The 27,369-nt window shown below is 39.4% G+C and overlaps 1 protein-coding gene across 2 annotated transcripts in view; it reads right to left on the bottom strand.

The window, feature by feature from the left end:
* KNL1 (kinetochore scaffold 1) overlaps positions 1 to 27,369 on the bottom strand; it is a 39,300-nt gene that overhangs the window by 10,822 nt on the left and 1,109 nt on the right. For both annotated transcript variants that reach the window (XM_081968938.1, XM_081968937.1), the window contains exons 2-17: positions 26,698 to 26,750; positions 26,446 to 26,485; positions 25,623 to 25,694; positions 24,744 to 24,805; positions 23,484 to 23,530; positions 23,328 to 23,373; positions 22,484 to 22,521; positions 21,345 to 21,394; positions 15,029 to 19,306; positions 14,563 to 14,710; positions 13,147 to 13,214; positions 11,831 to 11,929; positions 11,358 to 11,473; positions 9,997 to 10,087; positions 8,912 to 9,028; positions 2,166 to 2,253 (exon numbers count right to left, since the gene is read on the bottom strand). In XM_081968938.1, coding sequence (XP_081825064.1) covers positions 2,166 to 2,253; positions 8,912 to 9,028; positions 9,997 to 10,087; positions 11,358 to 11,473; positions 11,831 to 11,929; positions 13,147 to 13,214; positions 14,563 to 14,710; positions 15,029 to 19,306; positions 21,345 to 21,394; positions 22,484 to 22,521; positions 23,328 to 23,373; positions 23,484 to 23,530; positions 24,744 to 24,805; positions 25,623 to 25,694; positions 26,446 to 26,485; positions 26,698 to 26,732 — 5,395 coding nt within the window. In that variant the 5' untranslated portion in view covers positions 26,733 to 26,750. The remainder of the gene's footprint in view (positions 1 to 2,165; positions 2,254 to 8,911; positions 9,029 to 9,996; positions 10,088 to 11,357; positions 11,474 to 11,830; positions 11,930 to 13,146; positions 13,215 to 14,562; positions 14,711 to 15,028; positions 19,307 to 21,344; positions 21,395 to 22,483; positions 22,522 to 23,327; positions 23,374 to 23,483; positions 23,531 to 24,743; positions 24,806 to 25,622; positions 25,695 to 26,445; positions 26,486 to 26,697; positions 26,751 to 27,369) is intronic.

Genomic DNA, 27,369 nt, shown 5'->3' with positions numbered 1-27,369 from the left:
GCACTTTGGGAACATCCAACTTCTTTTGCAATGACCTTTTGAGGCTTTCCCGCCTTATGGAGGGTGTCAGTGATGGTTTTCTGCACAACTGTCAGGTCAGCAGTCTTTCCCATGATTGTGATTCCTACTGAACCAGACTGAGAGACCATTTAAAGGCTCAGGAACCCTTTGCAGGTGTTATGGCTTAATTAGCTGATTAGAGTGGGACACTTTGAGCCTAGAATATTGCACCTTTTCACAATATTCTAATTTTCTGAGTTTGTGGATTTGGGGTTTTCATGAGCTGTAAGCCATAATCATCACAATTATGACAAATCACAGCTTGAACTATCTTGCTTTGCATGTAATGAGTCTATTTCATATATTAGTTTTCACCTTTTAAGTTGCATTACTGAAATAAATGAACTTTTGCACGATATTCTAATTTTTTGAGTTTCACCTGTAAATTACAGAGACAGCTTTTATTTTTACTATATTGCAGCTACGGTTTGATATCATTCCAATTTAAAAAAGCAAGACTTCCAACTAGTGATCATATTGCATGGGTTTCAGGAGGACTGACGTACACTTATATCACTGCAACACAGAAACTAATTTTAGTAAGCAATGGTTTACAATCCATCAAAAACTTAATAATTGTGCATGCTATCTTAAAAAGAGGCAGGCCAGATGCAGGCTTAATATTATTTGGGATGGAGTGAGTCTGGTACATTGTGAGATGCTATGTTATTGCCGTGTTATGCTTTAAAAGACATTGTTGCAATTTAAAGCAAAAGAACACTACTCGCAATAATCTCCTTAGAAAGTTGGCTAGAAACACTTAGGGTGCCCACTCTACTACTCTGCAAATGACTGCCCTTGCATTATGTTGTTTGCCAAGAGAATACGCTTGTCCTGTCTGAGGCTACTCTGTGCACGCTACACAGATAGATAAGGAGCGTAGTGATATGTGCTGCATAGTAACTGGATATTTGCGCCCCACCTCTCTTGATAAACTACGTATCTTGGGGAGAGGGGAATAGCCCCACCGGGTGTCAGAAGGAGTGTGGCACGAGACCTGGAATATGGGAAGGTGTTATGTGATCGGGCACAGCCATATAAAAAGATTGAAATCAAGGAGGTTTTTTAAGACAGAAATCGTTACTACACCTCAAACAGAAAGATTAAAAAGATGAAAATCTCAAATAAAACATCTTCATAATTGGATAGAACCGCTTGAGTTGAGCTGCCTGGAGATGTGGAGGAGGAGTGGACAGTCTGGAGGTGTTTAAGCAGACTGCGCTTTGGTTTCTCTACAAGTAAAGATTACATGGGAAAATGGGAATTACTCCCTGAGAATGCAGATATTCACTGTGAACATGGCACTATTCAGACAAGTAACCATCTTTTACTGTGCCTCTGCGACCAACTTGCACACAGAATGACTTGGTCAGAAATATCTCTGCCATTAATGTGGCCAAGTATTAGGCTAGAACTATATACATCCATATATTATTAAACTTTTTAAATATTAAATTAACAATTTCCCCTTTTCTAGTTCCTGCATTTCTGACACCAGACAAGAAACTAATTTCACAAGAAGTTCCATTTATAAATAAGGTAGCTCACCTATCATTAATAATATTTGGAGAAGCCAAAGATGATATAATAAAAATGTTCATTTTGCAGATCATAGAATGTGCAAATTTAGTAAAATAATTTATTTAAACTAAGTGCTGTACCTGTGGATATTCTGTGTAGCATATCAGTGATAAAGCGATCAGAAACTCAGAAACAGTATTTTTGTCATGCTTAAGTTCCAGACTAAATGTAATATCCAATACAAACAGGGGTGAGATTAAAACATCAAATTTATAAGGACTCAAAGTCCTTCAAAATCTATTGTTATTCTTCTTTCCACTTGTTTGTTCACTCTGTTTGGGGTTGAACAAACATTATATCTAAATTGCTGAGTTTTGAACCAGCTAAATATAATTTTATAGGGCCATGATTCTTGTCTTCTCTATTTGATAAAGAAAATATAAACAAAGGCTAGGGCATAAACCTTACATTGTGCCAAATTCTTATAATTTTATCGTAATACAAGTTTGCTATAAATTTAGGAAAGCAAGCAATTTATACTAACTCAAGAAGACTGAATTGTGGAAAAATTTTAAAAGTTGTACCTTTCTCCAGAACAAAAAGACATCTATCAATTTCTTTCATAAGTTCATCCATTTTAGTTAATCTTGATTGTAGTTTTTCACATTGCAGCTTATATAATAAAGAACATACTTTTTATTTGTAATGTAATATTTATATTATAGTAAATATAAAGTTAATATTGATTAATGCCATCTAATAATGTTTGTTTGCTAATGCAAAAATAAAAAATGCAATCATATTCAAATATTACATAAAGTGTTGGGTGATGTATCACACAAAGGGTAGATCTGACACGCATACATATTTAATGGCTGCATAAACAGGGTCTCCGGTCTATTCATCATATGCGAAATGAAAATGGTAATGTCCATCATGGAATATGCTTCTTACTAACATATTAAAGATTAAGAAAAAGACCGTTGGCTTACCTGAACGGTTGTTCTCTGGGCGCTGCGGGAGAGTCCAAGCATGGGTTAACACAGTCTAACTGCGCTAGGACTGAGTGAGTTTTTCTTGACCACGCCTCCCTTTGCCTCGTGCAATTCAGTTTTAAAAACGAAGAAAGTCATACTGGACAGCCGGTCCTTAGTCCATTCAAGTTCATAGTCCTGACCATATATCAGGCCCTGGGTGGGGTTGGACTCTCCCGCAGCGCCCAGAGAATGACCGTTCAGGTAAGCCAACGGTCTTTCTCCTGTGCGCTGCTTGGAGAGTCCAAGCATGGGACATACCCCAAGCTATTGTGTCCCAGGGCGGGTAGAGTCCAGAGAGTCCGTAGTCTCCACGACCTTTTGCAAAATCCGTCGTCTGAAAGAGGCTTCTGCCGAGGCAAAGGTGTCAATCTTGTAGTTCCTGATAAATGCCGTGGGTGACGCCCACATGGCCGCTCTGCAAATATCGAGGATGGAGTCCTGGGTCGCCCATGCTGCCGAGGTAGCGGCGCTCCTTGTTGAGTGCGCTGTCATGCGGCGCAACCTTGCCCTGATGTTCGTAGGCAAGCTTGATGCAGGCCCGCAACCAATACCCAATTGTGTGGGACGATACCTTGCGACCTAGTGACCCAGGGTGGAATGACACAAAGAAGGATTTGGAACGTCGAAATTCCTTGGTTCTTCTGATGTAAATACGAACTGCCCTCCTTACATCCAGCTTATCCCAAAGCTTTTCTTTTGGATGAGCGGGATTAGGGCAAAAGTTGGGAAGAATCACTTCCTGGAATCTGTGGAAGGCAGTGTTGATTTTTGGAATAAACGTGGGGTCAAGTCTTAATATGACCCTGTCAGTATGTACAATGCATAGGTCTTCCTTCACGGACAGCGCAGCTAATTCTGATATTCTGCGTGCCGAGGTGATGGCTATGAGAAAGGCAGTCTTAATAGTCAAGTGATGGAGGCTTGCCTTCCGTATAGGTTTGAAAGGTGCCCCCGTTAGAGCCCTTAGAACAAACAGCAGGTCCCAGGAAGGGTAATGATGAACCACCTGAGGGCAGACGCTCACCGCACCCCTCAGGAAGCTCTTGACCTGTGGATGTTGACTCAAGGGTCTAGATGAGTTACAGGTGAGAATGGTGGACAGGGCCACCACCTGCCTTCGGTGCGTGTTGGGCGCAAGACCCCTGTCCAGACCCTCCTGGAGAAAGTCAAGTAATTGTGGCACTGAAGTCGAAATGTCTCTCACGCCACTTTTTTGACACCAGTTTGAAAAGGCGGCCCACGTGGCCTCATATATCCTATTAGTGGAAGGTCGTCTGGACGCCTGAATAGTTTTGATGACCTTGTCCGAAAGCTTCTTTTTCCTCAGGAGTTCCCCCTCAAGTGCCAAACAGCTAGTTGAAGCCACTGGGGATCCGGGTGACTGATGGACCCCTGGATGAGGGAGATTTGCTCCTGAGGAATCCTCCAGGTTTTTGAATGGAAAGACTGACAAGGTCCGCGTACCAGGATCTCCTGGGCCAGTGAGGTGCTACAAGGATTACCTCGGCCCTCTCTGTCAGCAACTTGGCTACTACATGTGGTATGAGTGGCAGGAGGGGAAATGCGTACAGCAGTCCTGAGGGCCATTTGCTCCTCAGTGCATCTGTCCCCTCCGCCAGCGGTGATTGGTAACGAGAAAAGAAGCGGGGCAGATGTGTGTTGCAAAAAGGTCTACTTGCGGTTTGCCGAACCTCCTCACAATCTGCTTGAACAGGTTTGGGTGTAGTTGCCACTCGGAATGGTCGATCGTCTGTCGACTCAGCCAATCTGCTTCCTGGTTGTTGGACCCTGATATGTGGTCTGCCCTTATGGACGCCAGGTGTCGCTCCACCCATCTGCCCAGGGACTCCGCCTCCAGCATGATACTCCTGGAGTGCGTGCCGCCTTGCCTGTTTATGTGGGCCTTCGTTGCCACGTTGTCTGTTAGTAACAGTACATGAAGGCTCACAATCTGGGATGCAAACTGGCGTAGGGCAAGTCGGGCCCTCTCAGTTCTAGCCAGTTTATGCTGTGAGCGGCCTCCCTTTAGTTCCACTTGCCCTGAGCGAGCTGGCCTTGGCAGTGCGCTCCCCATCCTTTCAGGCTGGCATCTGTTGTCACCACTATTCTGTCGGGTTCTTTGAATAGGCAACCCTCCAGTACAGCCTTTGATCGCCACCAATGTAGGGAGCGGATCACTTTCAGTGGTAACCGAACGCGCCGTGGTGAGTTGCTGGCCTTCGGCCTCTGCATCGGGAGGAGGAACCACTGTAGTTCCCTGGCATGTAGTCTTGCTCAGGGAACCACCTTCAGGCACGATATGCCTAGGAGTTGGGAGAGCTTGACGATCGCCACTGACCTGGACTGTTGGCAAAGATCCACTCTGCTGCGGAGGTTCTTCAGTCTGTCTGGTGACAGGAACACCTGGCAAGAGGTAGAGTCTATTACGGTGCCGAGGTGTTGGATGCGGGTGGTCGGCTCGAGATGGCTCTTCTCCCGGTTCACCAAGAACCCGTGTCGCTGAAGAGCCCTTATGGTCACCTGAACGTCACGTTGGGCCTGGTCGCGACTGGACGAGTGGATGATGATGTCGTCTAGGTAGCATTCTAGACGAATCGGCCGGTTCCGGAGGTGAGCCGCCACCACTGCCAGGATCTTCGTGAAGGTTCTGGGCACGGACGAGAGGCCGAAGGGCAGAGCCCTGTACTGGTAGTGCCTCCCGTCGTAGTGGAATCACAGAAACCTTCTGTGTGCTGCATGAATGGGAATGTGCAGATAGGCCTCCCTCAAATCTATGGAGGTGAGCAGATCTCCTTGTCTTATGCAGTCTAGGATGGAGTGGAGAGACTGCATCTTGAACCGTTTGCAGGCCAGATACTGGTTCAAACGCTTCACATCCAGGATGGCTCTCCACCCCCCTGAGGCCTTGGGGACCAGGAAAAGAATGGAATAGAATCCCCGCTTTTCCTGATCCTTTGGCACTGGCTCTATGGCCCTTATTTGGTACAGATGGAGGATCTCCCTCTGCATGAGGTCCCTTTTCAGGGGGTTCTTGGGAGTCGGACACCGGATGAATGTCCGTGGAGGAAAGGACAGGAAGTCCAAGACTAGGCCCTTCTGGACAGTGTTGAGGACCCACCTGTCTGATGTTATCTCCTCCCACCTGTCGGCATACAACTGGAGCCGACCCCTATGGGAGGGATCGTTTGATGGTCACTTTCCCTGTCGGAATTGGCGGGAATTTCCCCCCCCCACGAAAGGGCTTCCGAAAGGAATGCTGTGTTGTTGCCTTCCCCTTGACCCGTAGGAATTCCTATCCTGGCCTCTATCTCCAGTCTGGATGTAGGGCCTCTGATAAATAGAAGAGGTGGATGCCTGAGGAGGCTCCTGCGCTCTGTATGATTGTTTCCTAAAGGAACCTGAGCCCTTATTTCTCCCTTCTTGAGGGTGGCCGGAAGAACCTTTCGTTTGTCCTTCGTTTCAATGACAAACTTATCCAGGGCCTCTCCAAATAGCTGGCCCCCTTTCAAGGGGGCGGAAGCGAGCTTCCACTTCGCCTTCATGTCTGCCTGCCAGTGGCGGAGCCACAGCAGGCGACGAGATGTGACATTCAACGCCAGAGCCCTGGATGCGAACTTAGCCGCATTCAAGGAGGCGTCCGCTGAGTATTCAACTGCAGTAATTATTTTATTGATGTCATGTTTCCAACGAGATCCCCCAGAAGGAGGTTTAGATCTCAGTTGGCGTAGCCACAGTAGAGAAGCCCTAGTGAAAAAAGACGCTGCCGCCTGGTGTGTTTTGTGACATGCCTTCTCGGATCTCTTGTCTTCGGCCTTGAGGCCTTCAAGAAGGTCAGCTGGTAAGTTCGAATTGGAAGTTAATGACACCACCGGGGCATCCACCTCTGGCAATTTCAGCACCTCCTCCATTCTACTTTCTACAGTGTAAAGAGACTTATCTCCACCGCTGGGATTGGTGAGAGTACCTGGCTGGACCCACTGTCTTTGGACTACGTCCATGAATAAATCTGGTACTGGAATTAGATCAACGGTAGGAGCAGGTTCTTTAAACAAGCCCTCCTTGTGGTCTTTAGTGGGCGGAGGGGTGACGGTAGCACCTTTAAGTGTGGGACCCAAATCGGTGGCCGCTTTGGCCTTGTGGAGAATAGATTTAAATAGAGAGGGTTTGAACAACCCCGTAAAGGCAGGTTTATCTGGAGGAAGATCCCCGTCCTCTGATAACTCAAAGTCATCAATCTCGCCCTCTTCCCAGACCGACTCCTCAGTAGCCACTGAGGTGCCCGGAGAGGGTGGCGCCTGGTCCCTTGCCTGTGCCGTGGAAGTAAGCCCTGGGCACGCCAGTAACTCGGGTCTCCCCCTGCTTTGTGCCCTCGGCAATGCCCTGCGCAATCACCTCCCTCATCTCGGCTGACAGGGTCGGGCCCTTGTCCTCCCTGGGGAGGGATGTAGATGGGGCAGAACACCTCCTGCCCCCTTGCAAGGGGATTCCCTCCTCCTCAGGGAGCATGCCCTGAAAGGGTTCTCATTCCTGCCTGATGGATGAGCTGGGAGAGTCGGGGTACCCCCAGGAGGCATCCGGGTAGGATTCCCTAGAGATCTCCCCAACCAATAGGGGCGACCTGTCCCTTTGGGGGGACCCAGGTTCCCTTTCCCCCTCCTGAACTGGGGTTGGTTCTGGCAATGACACCACATGATTGGGAGACCTATCATGCCTGTGGGATTGTGGGGCTTTCTGCCTGCGAGGCCCCTCCTTGGTTTTGTCAGTGCCCCCTGAGGGGCCTGGGGATGCCCTCCTAGAGCTGCCTTTGGTTCCCTTACTCCCGTTAGGGGGAAGATCTAGCTTGTTCCGCTTTGAGGAGGGCCCAGCCTGCATGTCTTGTGCCCCCAAACCTTTGTCTGCCATACTAGCCTGCTGGACACAGTAGGGACAGACAGACCAGGCGAGGTTCGAAGAGGAGTGGTGACAGGGCGGAGGCCAGCCAGTCCAGAAATGCCTGTCGATCCTATCACCAGCTAGAGGGAAGCCGAAAAGGACAAGACCCTCTCCACGCTGTGGCCGCCCCTAGGGCTCTTGGTGGGTACCCGAGGCAGGCCTCGCCAGCTTTCCGGACCAGGCCCACCCTTCAGCGGCTTCACTGTAAGTGCTGAGGGCACGAATAACGTCCTCCGCGTGGCCCCGGTCACTCAGAATGCCGCGCGGCACTGTAAAATGGCCTTAAGACGGCTGGGTTTGTGGCGAAAAGCGCGCGAAGCCCCTTTAAAATGGCCACTGCTCTTGCCGGGCAAGTTAACAGCCTCCGCTGTCGTCAGAGCACTTCAATGCTCCTCCCGCCAGCGGAACTCGGCCATTGGGAACAAAACAGACAGGAAGCCTCCCGTGCCCCTTTAGCACAGACAAGCCTCACACCCCTGTGCGCTCACTCATGTACAACAGGCGATGGGAGTCCCGCAGACCTCTCAGCAATTAATAACTTGGCTTAGGATAAAAACTCTTCAAGGCGTGTCAATTTAATTTTATCTTCTTGCTTTTTATGGGGAGTCCAGTGTAACTATTCTAAGACTGAGGAGCTCACCGGTTACAGTCCAAAAGGGCGGACTGAGTTTTTAAAACTCAAGTGCACGAGGCGAAGGGAGGCATGGTCAAGAAAAACTCACTCAGTCCTAGGGCAGTTAGACTGTGTTAACCCATGCTTGGACTCTTCAAGCAGCGCACAGGAGAACAAAGGATTTGGTACACTTTTTCTTGTATTATTTATAGGAGAAGATTAAAATGAATTTTGTATTATTATGGGGAGAGAAAAGCTAACAATGAACAATTCTAGTGGCAATGTTAGTAATTGTAGTAGGCCATCCACATTATATCATTGCAAGTTTAAATTTAGATGGAAATTGTATCCTGCAGTTCATCTGCATGCATTTCTATTTTATTGTTTGTTAAAGATATTTAAAAAGTAATAATTCCAATTAGGGAGTATTGAGCTATATTACATATTATTTGCAAGTAAATTCACAATTTACTCAAGTTACATTTTTGGGGGGGACAAGGTAATTTAAATTCAAATCCCTGTTCAGATACAAATTTCATCTTGGAATAGTCAGCAACTCAGATGATACAAAATGTTAAACCACAATATACTTTGCTCTTTTTTTTCTAGGAACAAGCTATTATATCTTATAAAATTGCATTGTAAAAGAAAAAAGACAGCTTATAAGGAGGGCAGGATACAAAAATAAAATTCTTAATAATTAAAATGGTCAACAATTATATCTCATAGTTTACCATAAATAATTTACCTTTGCATGGTGCACCAACTTCACATATAATTTTGCTTTTCCTTTGTGAGCAAGAACTTTACTTTGCTTGGTGAAACGGGATTTCATTTTGTTCAGCTCAGCACCAAAACCTCTCAGCTGCAATGAAATTAAACTTTCCTTAGCTTAGCTGATAATTCATCAGCAGCATGCCAGTCACAATGGGTTGAATTCAAATGTTGGCCACATCAAACAGCTATCAGAAACCATTTTTCTTATCCACCTCTTTCCAAAACACTTATTTTGAATCCCCAAATGTAGTATTGAATGAATTGGTGGAATCTGCTGAATTAACTTCATCATATAGACAACTTGGAAACAAGAAGTCCATCACAAGCTTCTGTTTAATTTTTAAGGATAGCCCCAGCCTCACTTCAATCAATCAATCAATCAATCAATCAATCAATCAGAATAGAGATGGAAAAGACTTCTAGTCTAACCCTCTGCTCAAGCAGGAGACCCTATACAATTTGAGACAAGTCTCTTCTTAAAAACCTCCAGTGATGAAGCACCCAAAACTTCTGAAGGCAAGCTGTTCCACTGGTTAATTGTTCTCACTGTTAGGAAGTTTCTCTCCTTGATTAGTTTCCATCCATTGTTTCTTGTCTTGCCTTCTGATGATTTGGAAAATAAGTTGACCTTCTCTTCTTTGTAACAGCCTCTTAAATACTAAAATATTGCTATCATATTACCTATCACTTCAACATCTCTATCCTATTTAACAAATCCTCCTTAGTAGTGTTTTTCTAGATTTTTGTGGAATTGATAAAAACATCTGCTTCTACAACACCTACTGAAACATTTTAAATTTTTTATTTAAAGTTATTCAATCTAAAAGAATAGTCCATTATCGATGAAGGAGCATGCAGTAACTATCTGTACATATTTTTCTTATATCTTTTTATTTATATATTGTTTTCTTTTATATAAAACTATCTTTAAAGTGAGCACATTTAAGCAATTTCTAAACAAGGTGCTGTAGAAAAAAACCCAAATATTCATAAATTAAGAAGTTATTGACACATCCCAATAGTTATAATTAAGCAGAATAAGTCAGTCGTCTATACCTCTTCCTTTGAGCAAGTTTTCATTACTTCCCAAAAACTTTTATTCATATTCACCAGAAGTTTATCTTGATCAGCTGCATGAAGTTTTAATCTGAAATAAAACAAACATCTGTGCAAGTCTATTGATAGAAAGCAGAAATAACTTGGCTGGGATCCAATAAAACAAAGCTTTTCCTGCAGTATCCCTGCAAGATTTTCAGGGATTTTAAAAGAAAGCTTTCAGATACCCAAATATAAACAGCTTGGAGAGATGTTGGAGGCTCTTCTCTATTTACCGTAATTATCCACATAAAGCTTTCTAATGCTTCCAAGAAATGCTAATGTTGTTCAACTTTGGGAATATCTATTAACTAATAGCTTATTTAATCGCCAGTTTATTTGTATCTCTCAACTTTGTGTCACACAGATGTGCTGGATTACACCTTAACAAGTAACAGAATTGGAAGGAACCTTGGAGGTCATCTAACCGAACTCCCTGCTCACGATGAGACCTATACTAGGGATTCAAACTGCTGAACTGCTGACCATCTGATCGACAAGCTCAGCGTCTTAGCCACTGAGTCACGCACTCATAATGTTTAATGATATTTACCTCTATTTTCACACACTTCTGCTTTGCCTACATGTCTAAATACAAAAAACTGTAGAACTATTCACAGAACAGAACCAGGATGATTATTAATAAACATATTACATTATTCTTGTAGTTAGCTCTAATTTTGAGGATTTATATACAGTCATCTTTACTGGATGTCTACTATACAGCAAGAAAGCAGACTTTTAAGAGGGCAGCACATTTGAAATTATGGGATACTTCTTTTTAAAAAAAAAATACATGTCCAGTATCTGCATTACAATTGTTTGATTTTTCTCAAGGACTTTGTCTAATGCCATAGTGTGCTGCATAGTGATCAATCCATAGGCAGTAAGTAATTTACAGTTCAAATCTGCTCTCCTTCTACTCTCGCTTTAGTGACATTATCAGAACTTTTCCTAAGCACAAGTATGGGATAAAAAAAGCTAAACATACAGGTAGTCCACAGCTAAACCATTTAGTTACAATAGTTATAATAGCATTGAAAAAAGTGTCTTATGACCGTTTTTCAGACTTAAGCCATTGCAGTATCCCCGTGGTCATGTGATCAAAATTCAGACACTGGGCAATTGGCATGTATTGCTTTCGTTTCCATTTAATGCACAGCTCTACTTTGTAATCTTTTTTATAAGAGTTCATAATTATTTTTGAATTACAATGCACACATTAAAATGATCAACTGATATCAATAATATTGCAATTCATATCAAGTTTCAAGCAGGTGTTAATACAAGTAATGTCTGAAGAAAAATTGGGAGTATCTTACTCTTCTATTATTGTATGAAGAGTTTGACAGTCTTCCTTATAAACCTGTAATTTGGGATGATAGATGCAGCAGCTGAGAATCTCATCTTCTGGGACATATGATGTGTTGACTGTGTGCTACAGAGGAAAAAAACATATAGTTTCTTAGGAAGGAATCTAATTAGAATTAGAATGTTCCTGTTTAGACTTGAGAAAGCCAATATGCACAGAATTGAACTGGAAGCAATACTAATTGCTTCTTTCTTGGTACAGCTATTCCAGAGGCCAAATTTGCATAAAACTAAATTAAACTTTGGCTGAACTGAATGTTAAAAAATATGTTTATAATGGCTGAAGGAGACCTATAAAGTACAATGTGCCTACTGATGAATCTTAAATAATCTCTAATATAAAGTGCTAGGCTTGTTTCAGTAGTAAAATCAAATCCTTAGTCATATTGCAACATAGTTACTAGGACCTTTTACACATACACACCTTGACCGGAAGGTGACTCTGGCGAGGCATTTGTATTAAAACATGGACTTCGAGAAGTGTGAAAAATTCACGAACTGTGATAGTGCCTTCCAGCAATTTCTAAAATGGAAACGTTTAAGTAAAAACATTAGTTTGGAGTTGAAATCAAATGTCTCAAGATTTTTTAATTATATTTTTAATATACCCATTAAGCAATGATTTGGATGAGGGAATAAATGAGGAACTCATCAAATTTGCAGATGACACCAAGCTGGCAGGAATAGCCAACACTCCAGAAGATAGGCTTAAGATACAGAAGGATCTTGACAAACTTGAACATTGGGCACTATCTAATAAAATGAAATTCAATGGTGAAAAGAGTAAGGTTCTACATTTAGGCAACAAAAACGGAACGCACAGGTACAGTATAGGTGATACCTTGCTCAGTAGTAGTAACTGTGAGAGGGATCTTGGAGTCCTAGTGGACAACCATTTAAATATGAGCCAGCAGTGTGCAGCAGCTGCCAAAAAAGCCAACACAGTTCTAGGCTGCATCAACAGAGGGATAGAATCAAGATCACGTGAAGTGTTAATACCACTTTATAATGCCTTGGTAAGGCCATACTTGGAATACTGCATTCAGTTCTGGTCGCCACGATGTAAAAAAGATGTGGAGACTCTAGAAAGAGTGCAGAGAAGAGCAACAAAAATGATTAGGGGACTGGAGACTAAAACATATGAAGAACAGTTGCAGGGACTGGGTATGTCTAGCTTAAGAGAAAGAAGGACTGGGGAGACATGATAGCAGTGTTCCAATATCTCAGGGGTTACCACAAAGAAGAGGGAGTCAAACTATTATCCAAGGCAACTGAGGGTAGAACAAGAAGCAATGGGTGGAAACTAATCAAGGAGAGAAGCAACTTAGAACTGAGGAGAAACTTCCTGACAGTTAGAACAATTAATCAGTGGAACAGCTTGCCTCCAGAAGTTGTGAATGTCCCAACACTGGAAGTCTTTAAGAAGATGTTGGATAGCCATCTGTCTGAAACGGTATAGGGTTTCCTGCCTAGGCAGGGGGTTGGACTAGAAGACCTCCAAGGTCCCTTCCAACTCTACTATTGTATTGTATTGTATTGTATAACCAAAATTTAAGAATAAAAATTAATTCAGTATATAAAAGCATTATCTAAGATAATAAGTCGACAGACACAATTTCAGCAAAATAGGCAAAACAAAATCTAGCTAATTAAACGTTATGAGAAACCTGCTAGATTTCAAGACTATTCATTATGTATCAATATATGTTTTGAAAGAAAACGGTATAATTTAATATATACCTCTTGCAAATTTTGTTCACAAATACTATCCATGAGAAGCTGAGTCTCCAGTTCAATGTTTTGTTGACCTAGAAGAAAAAAATAGGTGAGAGATGTGAGAAAAAAAATCCCACCTGAAGATATAAATATATCAGTAACAATCAGCATTAGTTTACAGCCTAAATGATTTTAATGTTTACTTTATTTGGCATAAAGTTTCATTTCTCAATTAATATTCTGATAAACTTTGAGATAAATGAGAAGAAGCACCTTATTTGTAGGGTTTATGATAGGAATAGGAATAAATAATTCTACAAGTATTTAAATTTAAAGTCATCTAGCGTTTCTAAAAAACACAACTGCCAACTATGGCAGTGATGGTAAACATTTTTTTTTAATCTCCAGTCTGCACTCTTTTTGGGATCCTGCCTAGACCATAGTGGGCATGGCCAGTGATGTCATGACATCCACAAAGCAGGAAGAACCTACCGACCAACTTTCCCAGTTTTAAAAATAAAAACAAAAAATAATAAAAAATAAACTTTTTCAGTTCCCTTCTTAAATTCCTCGAAACTTGGTCTCAATAATTCAGCCCCACCCACATAAGGAAACCCAATAATTAGTTTGCCCACTCAGATTCATGGAAACAGGGGGACTGATATTACATTATCGAAAATATAATATAGATTCGGGGTCTCCAACCTCGGCCACTTGAAGACTTGTGGACTTCAACTCCCAGAATTCCTCAGCCAGCTTTGCTGGCTGAGGAATTCTGGGAATTGAAGTCCACTAGTCTTCAAATGGCTGAGGTTGGAGATCCCGGATATAGATGATAGAAAATACACAGAAACGCTAGAGAGAATGTGGTTTGGGTTCAAGTTAAGACAACTTTAAAGAAGTTAACAATATCCGTCTTACATTCTCTTCCCCTACTTTCTGTGTACATCCTCACTATTGATAACTTCCATAAAGATGCCTTGAAAAATCATGAGCCACAAACATTTCCCTTGTTCCCCTGGTGGGCTCCAATTAAAAAAAAATAGTTTATTACCTGCAGCTCTTTATTTGGAACTGTATCTATTTGGGAGGTATGGAGTATCTGATATGGTAATCAATATTCTGAAACTGGCATGACAAGTACCGCAGTAATGGTATGAATGAGAAGGACCACAGCACAGTAGCTACTTTGCAGCAAAATTCCACATATAGAGCAATTGTGTATAGAGCCTAAAGATTTGTTACTCTTAACAAGAACCATCTTTAGAGTGAACTACATCTGAATAATATGAGCAATTCTAGTAGATAGGCTGCCTCTGAAATAAGCCCAAATACCTTCTGCCAACTGAAGGAGAAATTTCCATGGCATATACAATACTGCAAAAAGCCTCTACAATATTTCAGTCTGTTATTCAAGTCATTAGTTGAAAGAAATCTTACTATTGCAACTTGTATCAACCTTAAATGAATCAAAAAGGATGTTCTTGCTGCGTTGTTTCTTTTTCCGTTTTGTGGACACCACTTCTGGAATATGTTTATTTTCATCAGTTTCTGTGTCGTTATGAGGTACCTCTGTGCTATGAAGGATCTAAAATTAAAATAGTCATTCACAGAATATCAAATCACAAGAAAATATTACAAATATTTTACAGGTTATATATCTTTAGTTTAAAATTAAATGCCTTTTCAGTTATATAACCTATTCATTATCACCATATTTGTTAGAGTATTTTTACTCTCAAGGCACAGGTGCCAGCATTAAAACTGAAATAATCTGTTTTCCAATATTACCTAGCTAATTTGTAGGTAGTATTGATCTTCTTTAAAATAAAATCCTATTGCTGGGTAATTATTTTTTAACCCACTGATTTGCAAGAACTTAACAAAATAGTAAACTTTTACCAACCTGCTTTTGTTCTGCGATATCACTCCAGTCCATATCTTTCTTGATCTTTTTTTCTTCTTGAATGTCCTCATTTTCTTGATTTATAGGTCGCTTTAATTTTTGATTTGTTTCAAACGTTTTATTAACAACCATTTTTTCATGTATCTTGTCAAGACATTTTTCTGGCACTTCATGACATAAAGATTCATTAGAATCCATTTCCTCTGCACATGAAGGAAGCAGCTCTTCATCTATGTAAAAAGGACACAATTTCTGGGTGATTTTATCTGAGGAACTCTTTGTAAGTAAAGAGACTTCAGAATCTTGGATTTCTGAGTTTTTATCCAATTTGGCAGCAGGAGCTTCTATGTTGGAAAGTGCAGATTTTCTTTTATTTGGTAATTTAGGTGGGAAGACAGCCAAGGGCATTATTCTTATTTTATTGTTATCTGTATTTAAATGTACATTAAGAGGAATGCCCTCAGTAGAACTTGTATTTATCCCTGCTTTAGAAGCCATTGCATTGGATTCAATTCTCCTGTCTTCTTTCAACTTCAAGGAACAATCTGGCTTCATTATCAGCTTGGGCAATTCTTCACTAAGAGTGGACTGGGCATCACAAGAGAACAGAACAAGTTCTAGTTTCTTCTCAGCATCTTGTAACTTTGGACAGTTGCTGATAATGCTAGATTCTTTATTTAAAATGACTGGCTCTTCCACTGGAAGTACATCCATTGCTTTTCTATTAATATCATCTAATTGTCTTGACTGAGATAATTTTTTAAGGTCATCTTTTTCCATTTTGCTTTCATTTAATAGGTTTTTCTCTCTGTTTAAACCAAGGGCAATTTCATCAGGTAAGGTTGGCACTAGAGAGGACTTTCTGATAGGAAATATCAATTCGTTCTCTTTATTTGAACCTACAACTGAGACAGTTTCCTTCATATGATTAATTTTAGCTGAGCAAGGCTCTAGTCTCTCTTTAGTATTCAAAATGTTCTGCTGTGCTTGGAAGATGGACTTTTCAGATGTAATTTTGTCAATATTTAATTTCTTTTCACAATCAACTATTGAAGCAGAGAATTTTGCATTAGATATAGCAAGGGAATGTAACTCACATTCATTTCTATCACTCATAAACTTCCTTTCAATTCCTGTTGTGTAGTTGCTAGTTACCTCCATGTTCCCATCATCTGAAAAAGCAACCGTTTTTTCTTTTGAAATTCTGGAAGTGTTTGGTATTTGTTTTTCAGCAGACAGCATGTAGCAGTTATGTTCCTTGTTGGTAACTGTGTGTTTTTTTATAAATTCCAGATCATTTGTCTTTTCCTCCTGATTCTGTTCCATATTTTTTTCTAGCACCTCCTTCTTAAATTCCTGCAGATTCCCACAACTTATAGTATCAGCGTGCAAACTAATAGCTTCTGTGCCATCCTGATAAGATGCGAATGCATTAGTTTCATTGAAAGGAAAAAGTTGCTTGATTTGGTTAGCAACCTGGCAATATTCAATTGTTTTGTTATCAAACAATACTGTGTGCATATTAGTATTTACTGGCTCATTAGCTGTTTGATTTGAAGAGAACTCCCGTTCAGCATTCTCTTCTGGTTCCTTATGAAAATTTTCTTCAGGATTTTTGGCAATTTTAGGAAATCCTGCAGTATCCATATTATTCTGAATAGATATTTGTAGAATCTTTTTGTTATGGAAAACATCATCATAGTTAACTAACACCGTGTGGCATTTTGTAATCTCCATTTCATTATGTTGTTGGTCAAAAATACTAATATTATCTGGGTCTACTAAAGTAGGCTCACAATTTAAACTTCTTTTCTGTCGCAAAGGTTTTAGACTATTTTTGAAAATTTCAGCTGGTAAATATTTTGTCATTTCCATATCATGATTGCTCATAATCATGGTGTTTTCTGCAGGAACAAAACTTGAAGATTTACTTATTGTTTCAAAGTTATTATGTACAGACAAACTGGTTTCATTTGCAGGATCTAAGAACAATTTCTGAGGGGCTGCCTTAGCATGTTGGATATCATAGTTGACTGCTACTGTATGACTTCTTGTCATTTCCATCTCATTTTCATCCAGCAAACACAGATCAGTTCCTTTCTTGGCTGATTTTACTTGAATCGCTTTGCTATTTTCTTTGTTTTTTGACTGCAAAGTCTCAAAGCCAATATCTTTCATAGATGGCATACTAATTGGTTTAGTGAGTTCCATGTCATTATTATGCACAAACATTACAGTTTTATCTGACGGAGCAAAAGACATGCTTTTATTTACTGCCATATTATTTGATATATTAATGTTGATATTCTCTTCAGAAGATGAAATTTGTTCTTGAGTTCTTTCTACTGCCTCTGTAAGGTTCTCCCTAAATTCTAGTTTACTGTTTGCACTCAAAGGAAATGCAACAGACTTATCACTATCTGACTCAATTGTTTTCCTTCCAGTTCCTGCACCCTGCTTTGGCACATTAAGGAAGTCAGATATACTTCTAAGAGTTTTACTTGCAAGAGGATTAGTTATTTCCACACCATCATTTAATGTAGATAGGATAGTTTCATTTGAAGATACAATTGATAGAACAGGCCTATCTTCTGCAAAAGTGACAGCATCATGATTTAATGCTACTGTGTAACTTCTGGTAATGTCCATTTCATTCCCGTCATTGAGGGAAAACACAATAGTCCTATCTTTGCTTGGCCTAGTTCCACCAGGATTTTGCATAATCTGGGAACTAGAATTTTCTACATGCTGATTTATTATGCATGTCATAGGTTTAGTTTCATCCATATCATTATATATATTAGTAGTTTTGTCTACAGATTCTAAGGGAAACACTTCAGTGGTTCTCTCATGCCGCAGCATGTTGTAATTTACTGGCACCGTACAGCTCTTGGTAATCTCCATTTCATTGTCTTCACTCAACGGCAATGTCATAAACTTATCAGAATCTGAATCAGTTATGCTTTTCCTACTAGCACCTGTCAACTGCTGTGGTATATCATGGAATGCAACAGGCTTCAGATAATTATGTCTTAAGGATCCTACAGCTTTATTTATTTCCATATTCTCACTGGAAGCGAAGGTATTTTCATGTTCAGGTATTAAAGATACTGCATTGTTTGAAAGTCCAATTGATTTGTTAATTGTACCATCTCCTATTGCTGAATTAGTCCATTTAGTGATACCACTAGTAGTATATGGCATTAATGGAGTCTCTACCTGCTTTTTAAAACTCTTGGAAACTTGACTTGTATTTAAGTTTATATTTCTTGCAGAGCTAAGATTTACTCTTTGATTTAAAAGTTCCACGTTACCATAATAATTTTGCTGATCTGCAGCAGTCATTTTACTGACTAAGTTAGAATGGTGTATGCTGTTTTGGTAAGAATTCATGGAAACATGGTTTTTTGTAATGTCCATCTCAATCTCTCTAATATTAGTTCTGTCCATTAGCTCAAAAACATCAGTTTTCTGTTTTTGACCTAAGCCATGAACAGGGCTATCTGTTCCTTTAGAATGAACTTCCCACATTAAACCTGTACAATTCTTGGTCATTTCCATATCTTCAGAGAAATTAGTTTTATCACCATGGAGAACAGGCACAGAAGTAACAGAAGGTTCTGTAACAGTTCCAAAACTGTTCTGTTGTTGATGTATCATGCTACTTGTGCTAGTTCCAGATGGCAAAAGTCTTTCTGTATTGGCAGTAATTACATCCATACTTTCGGCACATCCTAATTGCTTTGAAGCAGAAATGCCTTTTTCAATAGAGAAAGCAGAGGTTTCACCAGGTTGCCTATTATCAAGTCCTCCAAAGATGGTAGTCATGTTGTAATTTTCCATTTGCAAATGAGAAGATGCATTTTGTTTGGAAGAATAAGTGCTTCTTTCTGAAGCTGCTCCGCCTGAAGGGATAATCTCATTACAGGGTGCTGAAAACAATTTTGTGGACCTTAAACTTCCCAAAAAGTCTCCTAAATTAATTTTGTGTGCCTTTTCAGTACTTGTCTTCTGTTGAGATAAATTGCCCTCATTCATTTGTACAGAGCTATATGAGAAGCAGGTTTCAGTAACTTGTGAAGTTTTTTTTCCAGGTTTTATCTCAGACAAAAATGATTCAAAATTTATTTTCTTGGGTTTGTCAGTGTCTTGACAAACTTTAGTGTCATGGGTAATCAAGACTGTGTGTCCAGATGTCATATCCATTTCATTTTGTTCTGAAAAAATCAGTGTTCTATCCACCATGTTCAACTCTTGGCTAGGGTTGGCATCAAGACACTATAAAAAAGAAGAAAGCACTGACATTTTAACTACTAATTATATTTAAGCCATGTTTTACAAACCTATGTTATATTGAATGCCAAAGCGCTGCCCTTTCTATAAATAAATTAAAATACACTACTTATTTTAAATTCATCTTTTGAATTTTATAAAAATGGGTATGGTTTGATAATTCTGGGCTCAAATATAATTGCGTTAAACTGAAGACCATGACAAAAAAGAATCCTAAATTTTGAAATTAAGCAATTATTATCTGCAATAAAAGAAGATAAAAAGAGAGGTATTTCCCGAAGAGTTCAGATCAATTACATATATTTAATGTACAGATTATACCTTAGGTTTCAAAGAAAAGAAAGTTTTAATAAGTACTTAGGGCATCAACAAATTCCAAATGCTCTCAATAGTCATTCTTATAAAGTTATTTTAAAGATAGGAGAAAATCTTCTAGATATGTTTACTGGCAGAAAGGTGCTTAAATACATTACATGAAAGCAGAGAAATGAAGAGAAAGTTTTAAGGACGTGAGTTAAGAGTATAAAATGAAAAATATGGAATTAAAAATCAGTGTTGAATCTAAATCAAAAAAATATTGAAAATGTTTAAATTTGTATTTCTCTTATGTATGAATAGGTATTGTAATTTGCAAGCTAAAGCTCTCCAGTTAAATCTTCTGTCCAAGCAATTTGAATGAAATAAACTATCATCCATTTAAATAAGAGCTTAAAGTATTATTTGAGTTGCTGCCAAAAGTAATAAGCAACAATGAAAGGAACAATGACATGGTACCGTGTTTCCCCGAAATTAAGACAGGGTCGTATTTTCTTTTTACCCACAAAATATGGCTTGGGCCTTATTATGAGAGGAGGGTTTATTGTTTTGGGGTTGCCAGGCAGCTACTCTCTTCCAAGCGGGCTCCGAAAGAGCACAGCCTCAGGGGCGAACGGCTGTGTTGCGCTGTCGCAGTAATGCAGCACAGCAGCCATGGAGAGACCATGCTCACGAGCAGCCACCCGGAAACCACCTTTCCAGCCGGGCAGAGCTCCATTCACTGACCTAGGGGTATCGCCAAGCCGCGTGAGTGCCTGTTCGCCACCGCCCGGCTCCTGGTGTCTTCAAAATGCCAGTGAATGGCGCTCACAACCCACAACCGTAGAGCGTACGCCCAGAGTGGCCACTGCCAAAAGACTCGGTTTGGAAGCCACCCAAAAAGCCATGCTGGGATGGTGGCAGCAGCGGTGCTTTCGCTCTGCGGGGAGAGCTGGGCCAGGGCATTGTGAGGCTGGGAGGCGCGAGAGAGGAACAGCCGCTCGAGCAACCCCCTTCTCCAGCCGTGCAGAGCGCCATTCACTGGCATTTCGAAGGCGCTAAGCCGCAGGAGCCAGGCAGCAGCGAACAGGCTGGAGAGGGGTGTTGCGATACCTCTAGGTCAGTGAATGGTGCTGTGCCCAGCTGGAAAGGGGGTTTGCCGGGTGGCTGCTCGTGAGCGTGGGTGCTTCATGGCTGCGCTGCTGCGACAGTGCAACACAGCCGTTCGCTCCTGAGGCTGTGCCTGGATCTTTGGGAGCCTGCTCGGAAGAGAGCAGCCACCCAGCAACCCCCCATTTCAGCTGGGCACAGCGCCGCTCACCAACCTAGAGGTATCACCAACCTAGAGGCGCCAAGCAACGCGATCACCTTTACCTCCCCTCCCCCCAGTTCCTGCGGCTTGGCACTTTCGGGATACCACTAGGTTGGTGAGCGGCGCTCTGCCTGGCCAGAGGTGGGAGGTTGTCCAGGGGCCTTATTTGCGGGGGAGGGCTTATATTTTTCCCCACCAGAAAAATGTGGCATTGCCTTATTATCAGGACATGTAATATTGTTGGGGAAACATGATAGATATCCGTCAACTCATGGAATTACTGAAAGCAGTATTAGCTCTTTTTTTAAAAAAATGTGTACTAGTATTTATAGATGTTTTCATCATTCCGATACATCATAGTGTACTGTATTAAATAGATATGGTAGATTACATAGATTAAAAATTAATGTATTTTACCTCCATATGTTGCAAAGTGTGGATAGGAGCATGAAGTAAAGTGTTCATCCCTTTGAGAAAGAAAATAGGATTAAATCCTTTTGGTTAGCGTTATGTTAACATGCCATATAATTTTTTACTAAAATCAATCTGTTCTCTCCCAACCTAGTGCTAGCAAAAGATTACATTTTCTAGATACAATCAATTTCTTTATAGATCCATCTTGTATCCCATTTGGTATCCATTTTGTTTCCTGTTGTTCAAGCAACGATACTAATTACAAGCCACAATGATATATGCATAATCAGGTAAATGATATGATTATTTGATTTTTTAATTTTATCCTGCCTTTAGTATTCTTCATAAATAACTCAAGGTAGCAAGCATACCTTTTTCCTCCTATTTTTCTGTGAGGTGGGTTGGATTGAGAGAGAGAGAGAGGACTGGCCCAAAGTCACCAAGCTTATTTTTCATATCTTAGGCAGTACTAGAACTCATGATGTCCGGAATAAATATGTAAGTTGTGTCATTTGCATGATGACATAACACACTTTTTTTGTTCTCTTTGCAGAAGAGAACTTGCCCTCAAGTCTTATTTTTCACCTTCACCTTCATATAGGGATACATTCTTCCCTATATATGGATCTGTGATGGCGTAATTGTAAGAATGCAGTACTGCAGGGATAACTTACTGCTCATTCCAGGAATTCAATCCTGACCTGCTCAAGGTTGACTCAGCCTTCTGTGGATGGTAAACTGAGGACCCAGCTTGTTGGGGACAATATACTAACATTGGAAAATGCTCAGAGAATGCTGTAAAGCACTGTGGGGCAGAATATAATTATAAGTGTTATTTGCTATTGCTAATGCATTGTCTAATATTGCCCCTTGATTTAGCTCTTTTCTTCTGTACAGTTTGTTTTACCATTTTTCTTATATCCAGTTTATCTGCAATTCAGAAAACTGGCAGTTTTATCATATAACCATTTGATGTGAGCCTATTAGGATTCAGAAGCTTCTCTGTCACAAAATCAATGTATTTTATATGACTACTTAGCAAATATGTTTTTATAAAGCACAGCTATCAATAAAGCTTTGAATATTGATTGGATGGCCATATAAATACCTGCATAAATAAAAAGTAAGAAAATAAATATTACCAGTTATCTCACACTTGGTAGCTTCTGGTTCTTCATTTCTGGAAAAAGAAACCAATTTAAAATCAACTTATTAAAAGGCTAATTGAGCAAAACAAGCAGGAAGTATAATTTGAAATTATAAATGCTGGAATTAGTACAATGTTTCTAATAAATTTAACTGTCAGGCCTGCAGTTATATTCATTTTTAGGATCTTTGGCCTGCCACACTTTCTATTATTTTCCTATGCTGTTTCATTAGTGTAGTAGTTGGGAGGGGTAGAAAGGAGATGATTTGTGGAATGTGTTGTTGTCATTCTTTCTAGAAGCCCAAGGTCATCTTTTGTCTCCGCACCTCGACGCCTGACCGGAAGAAGAGGAGTGGAGATGCCAGCGTGGAAGAAGAAGATTGGACGATGTGATGGATTTATGGGTGTGGGCATAAGATCATGAACTTTCAACTGGGTGGAATCCCAGGAAGCTCTTCAGAATTGGGATTCCACAGATGTGCTAAGATGTCTGACTTATTAAATCGGAACTTTAAGGAAAGTTTTGCCTTGGACTCTGATTTAATTCTGCATGATACTTGGAACACTGACATTAACACTTAATAACAAAATCCTGGATATTGTTAAAATATTGATTTGTCTGAAAACATATTATTAGTGAAAACCTTCTAAGCTTCAATTGCAAGCATGGATCAGGCCATTTAGTCAACAAGTTTAGAATTGTGAACTGTAACAATAATAACACGATAAAGATGAATTAATTAAATGTAGCAAACAATCCCATATTAGTATAAATGCATACAAAATAAAGTGATTAGACATTTTAAAAGAATTTTTTTGATATTCTATTCATTACTTACTCATTTAGCAGATTTTGATTTCTTGTTTCATTTGAAGGTTCTACAACTGAACATTGTGAAAAATGATTAGCTATAAGAAACATGTGGTTATCATAGAAATGTAATACATATATTTTATCCATATATACCAATTAAGGATAATTAAAAAATTCTCACCTGCATGATTTAATTCAACAAAAGTTTGAGGATCATGTGGAAAGACCCTAAAAACAGTGATACATTTAGAATGTATAAATTTAGAAGAAATTATCTTTAACACAACAGTATTTTCATTTTACAAGAAATACTGACCCAAAGATCTTGCACTTTGCTTAAGATACCAAAAAACAAAAAAAAGCAATTTCCTGTCTTATATTCCAAATAGTTCTTAAGTATGGGGTGGATATGGCAATTGGCTTATGCAACATAACATTAAAATCATATACACTGAGTGATTATAAACATTGAAAAACTCTGATATGCTTTCTTATTCTTTAGCTCTCAAGAAAATAATTCAAATATCTATTATTCTTAGCTGCTTGCAAGATAATATTTTTTAAAGAAATATATCCACTCAGTCAGCCATCTTGGTCTAGTTTCTTTCCTACTGCACAAATAGCAAAAAAAAAAAAAGAAGTTTGAATAGAGCTGTGCAGCTATTCAGATTTTAAGGAAAAAAGGTGATTGGGAATGAACTGCAATTGTCAGCAACTTCATAAAGAAGTTGCACTTTTAAATGTGAAAAGGGTTTATTTTATTTAATGAAGTGCTGACAGATGCAACTTGTGAACCAAACATCTTCTAAATTAGGGATGTCAAACTCGCAGCCTGAGGGCCAGATGTGTCATGTGCTTGCTCCGCCCCCACCTGGTATCAAGGGAAAAAGTCCTGATACGTTACTTGACCAATTTGACACCCCTGTTCTAAATTATCTTCTCTCCTTGGATTCCAGATAGTTTCACAGCTGTATTGTATTACCCAATCTTGCAGTCAACCCTGACTGAATTAACCTGTACTCTGTTTCAAACTTGAGTCTATTCTGTGCCTGGAAAGTTGCTTATTTCTGGGCATAAACTGGAGACTCTTCAGAAAATGTTACACCTGCTTTTAACAGTTAAGATGTTTGGACTGCATATCCTAATCTATATACTTTATTTACTTTTGAATTGCTAGTATTAAATGACTTAAATTTTAGCAATTTAACTATATATTAACTACATTAAATATCTGTAAATGAAGACAACATTCTTATTTAGTACTTAAGAGATACATCTTTAGGATTCCTTTCTTTTGCATTAAATTAAGCAATATTTATATTTAAAACAATTGAAAGATTTCAGTTCAACTTCTTGAAGAATATTCTGTAGCCGCTATCGTATTTTGCTTTTTATATTCAAGAATGCATTTTTATTTGAAATGTTTTTTCAACAAACTCACCTTATGGTCTCTGCAAAACTCACCCGCCTGGAGTTTTTCTGACGTTTCTCAACATTGATTTCCTGTGCATGCACGACAAATTAAATTCAAAGGCAAATTTTCTTTTGACTAGAAATCCGAAATGGGCAATATGACATATAACTTACTGCCTATATCTAAGCATACTTTAAAGGATGGGTGTATCTGTGATATTTAAGCACATGTAAACATGGAACAAAAACCAGAGTTTGATTTCCTCTTGGTCTTAGCATGTAAATGTGTTGTGCAGCACAATTCTACACTAATAGAATTGATTCTTAAGTGAGGGAAATGATAACCAATATATTTTGAAATTTTCTTTGCATGTAAATGTACTTTGTTTATAGCACAGTTCACCAGGAATGGGCAAAACGCAATGTTTAATTTTTATTCTATAACACAATTCTGATTATTGTAGGAATGGCCTGTAATTTTCTAGAAGCACATCTTCCAAACCTGGAAATGATGCACTGTGTACTAGATGTGACTGGAGTCTGAAATAAACAAAAAAAATACTGTATATGCTCTTCTTGTTTGGCATTTTTCAGGAGAAAAAATGAATTTTCTATAGCACCAGAACAAAGTTTTACAAATAACTGCAATCAAGGTGTGTGCTTAAAGACCATGGTGGGTGATAGAATACAATCCAAGTTATATCATGGAATAACGTTGTAGCATATTCCAATAACATTGCAACCTCATCCTAAATAAGCTTCCTTGAAACTGTATATCTCATTATCTTCAGTTGGATTTTTCCCACATAAACGTATCACATTATTTTCTTTTGCAGTTACTATAACCTATACAATATGGGTTTTTTAAAATGAGACTCTCTTCCAATCAATAAATGCTAGTGCTTACCTGAGTAAATTCATTTCCTGTGCCTAAGTCACAAAGAGGTTCTCGGGCAGGTGTTCGGGGAGTTTTTAGAATCTAAAAAGAAGATATAATTCAGAAAATAGTGTTCACACTGCCAAGTTAATTTCTATGGAAAGAAGTTGTTTTCATGATAGGTACATTGATTTTAACATATAGCATAGAACTCTAATTTACCTCTATTATTTGGCCTCTCTCTGTTCCAAGACTGAAAGCATTTACCGGCGGGATATTTCTTAAATAGTCCAATTATTGTAATCGAAATAGCAACCCATTTTGGAAAAAATCAAAGAGTGGATTCAAAATGGATTCTAACATGCTTCAACTATTTAAGAAATGTCCTGAAAGTCATGTCTTGTAGATACACACCAAAAACAAGATACTAATTCACATCTTATTAGTAAGCTTATAATAACATTTCAGCTAATATCTAAATAGTACATGCCAACACACACATCCTGCCTTTATTCTTTTTACAAATAATTCAAGGTGGTGAACATATCCACCACGACTTCCTCCTATTTTTGCCACCACAACCCTGTAAGGTGGGTTGGGTTGAGAGAGAGTGACTACCCCAAAGTCACCAAGCCTATTTTTCATGTCTAAGGCAGGACTTGAACTCATGGTCTCCTGCTTTTTAGTTTGGTGCCTTAACTAGACTTAGGCAAAAATATAAAGAATATCAGTCTCAACATCTTTTTGATAAATTGTTCATGTTATAAAGTAGTGCTCTTTTTTTAATAACACTTGTTATGAAAGTTCTATTACTTTCTTCCACAAGGAAAATATACTGATAAGTTATACTTACTGATGAAATTCTTCTTTTATTTGTGCCATCTGTAAAGTCTCTAAAATGATGGAAAAAAGAAAACTATATGAAAGTGAATATCCATTTATTACCAACAGAATATATAAGAGTATGTGTATATATTAAACATAACATGCATACAATGAAAATAGTTACTATTTCAAAAGATAAAATAATAACCTCATTATTGTAAACTACGTAGAGGAAGAAAAACCCTTCACAGAAAAGGCCTCCACTAGAAGCTCAACTTACTTCTCCTCATTCATCTCAGCAAATATCCTGTCCATTTTGGGAGCCTCTGGTGTCTGCAGTATTAGTCAAAACACAATGGGACATTAGTAAATCAAAATACAATGGCAAAGCACAAGCTACCTTTCTCCAGACTGGAAACAATATAAACACATCTTGTATAATACAATGTAAATGATAAAAAAAAATTGGGTTGTCAATGACCTAGCAAACAAGACCCTGAGAGAAAACCTAAAATACTGAAATTACTGGAATTGAATTTTAACAAATAAGCTTTGCTGCCTTGAACACAAAGTACCAAAGTGATCGTTTCAAGCATGGATCGATACAGTACAGGTACCACGTTTCCCTGAAAATAAGCCCTCCCCGGATAATAAGCCCACAGGCTTTTGAGCTCATGCACTAAAATAAGCCCTCTCTTAAAAATACCCCCCCCCCACAGTAGCAGCCATGAGGTGACCACACTCGCCTCCTCCTGCATCTCAAAAATAATAAGACCTCCCCAAAATAAGGTGAAGTGCTTATTTCAGGGGTCAAAAGAAAATAAGACCCTGTCTTATTTTCGGGGAAACACAGTAGTCCTACACTTATGACAATTGAGCCCCAAACTTCAGTTGTTAAGTGAGAGATTTGTTAAGTGAATTTTGCCCCATTTTACAACCTTTCTTGCCACAA

The sequence above is a fragment of the Natrix helvetica genome, assembly GCF_964273705.1.
Source record: "Natrix helvetica genome assembly, chromosome: 1".
Lineage (NCBI taxonomy): Eukaryota > Metazoa > Chordata > Lepidosauria > Squamata > Natricidae > Natrix > Natrix helvetica.
This window is presented reverse-complemented; position numbering and strand designations above follow the sequence as displayed.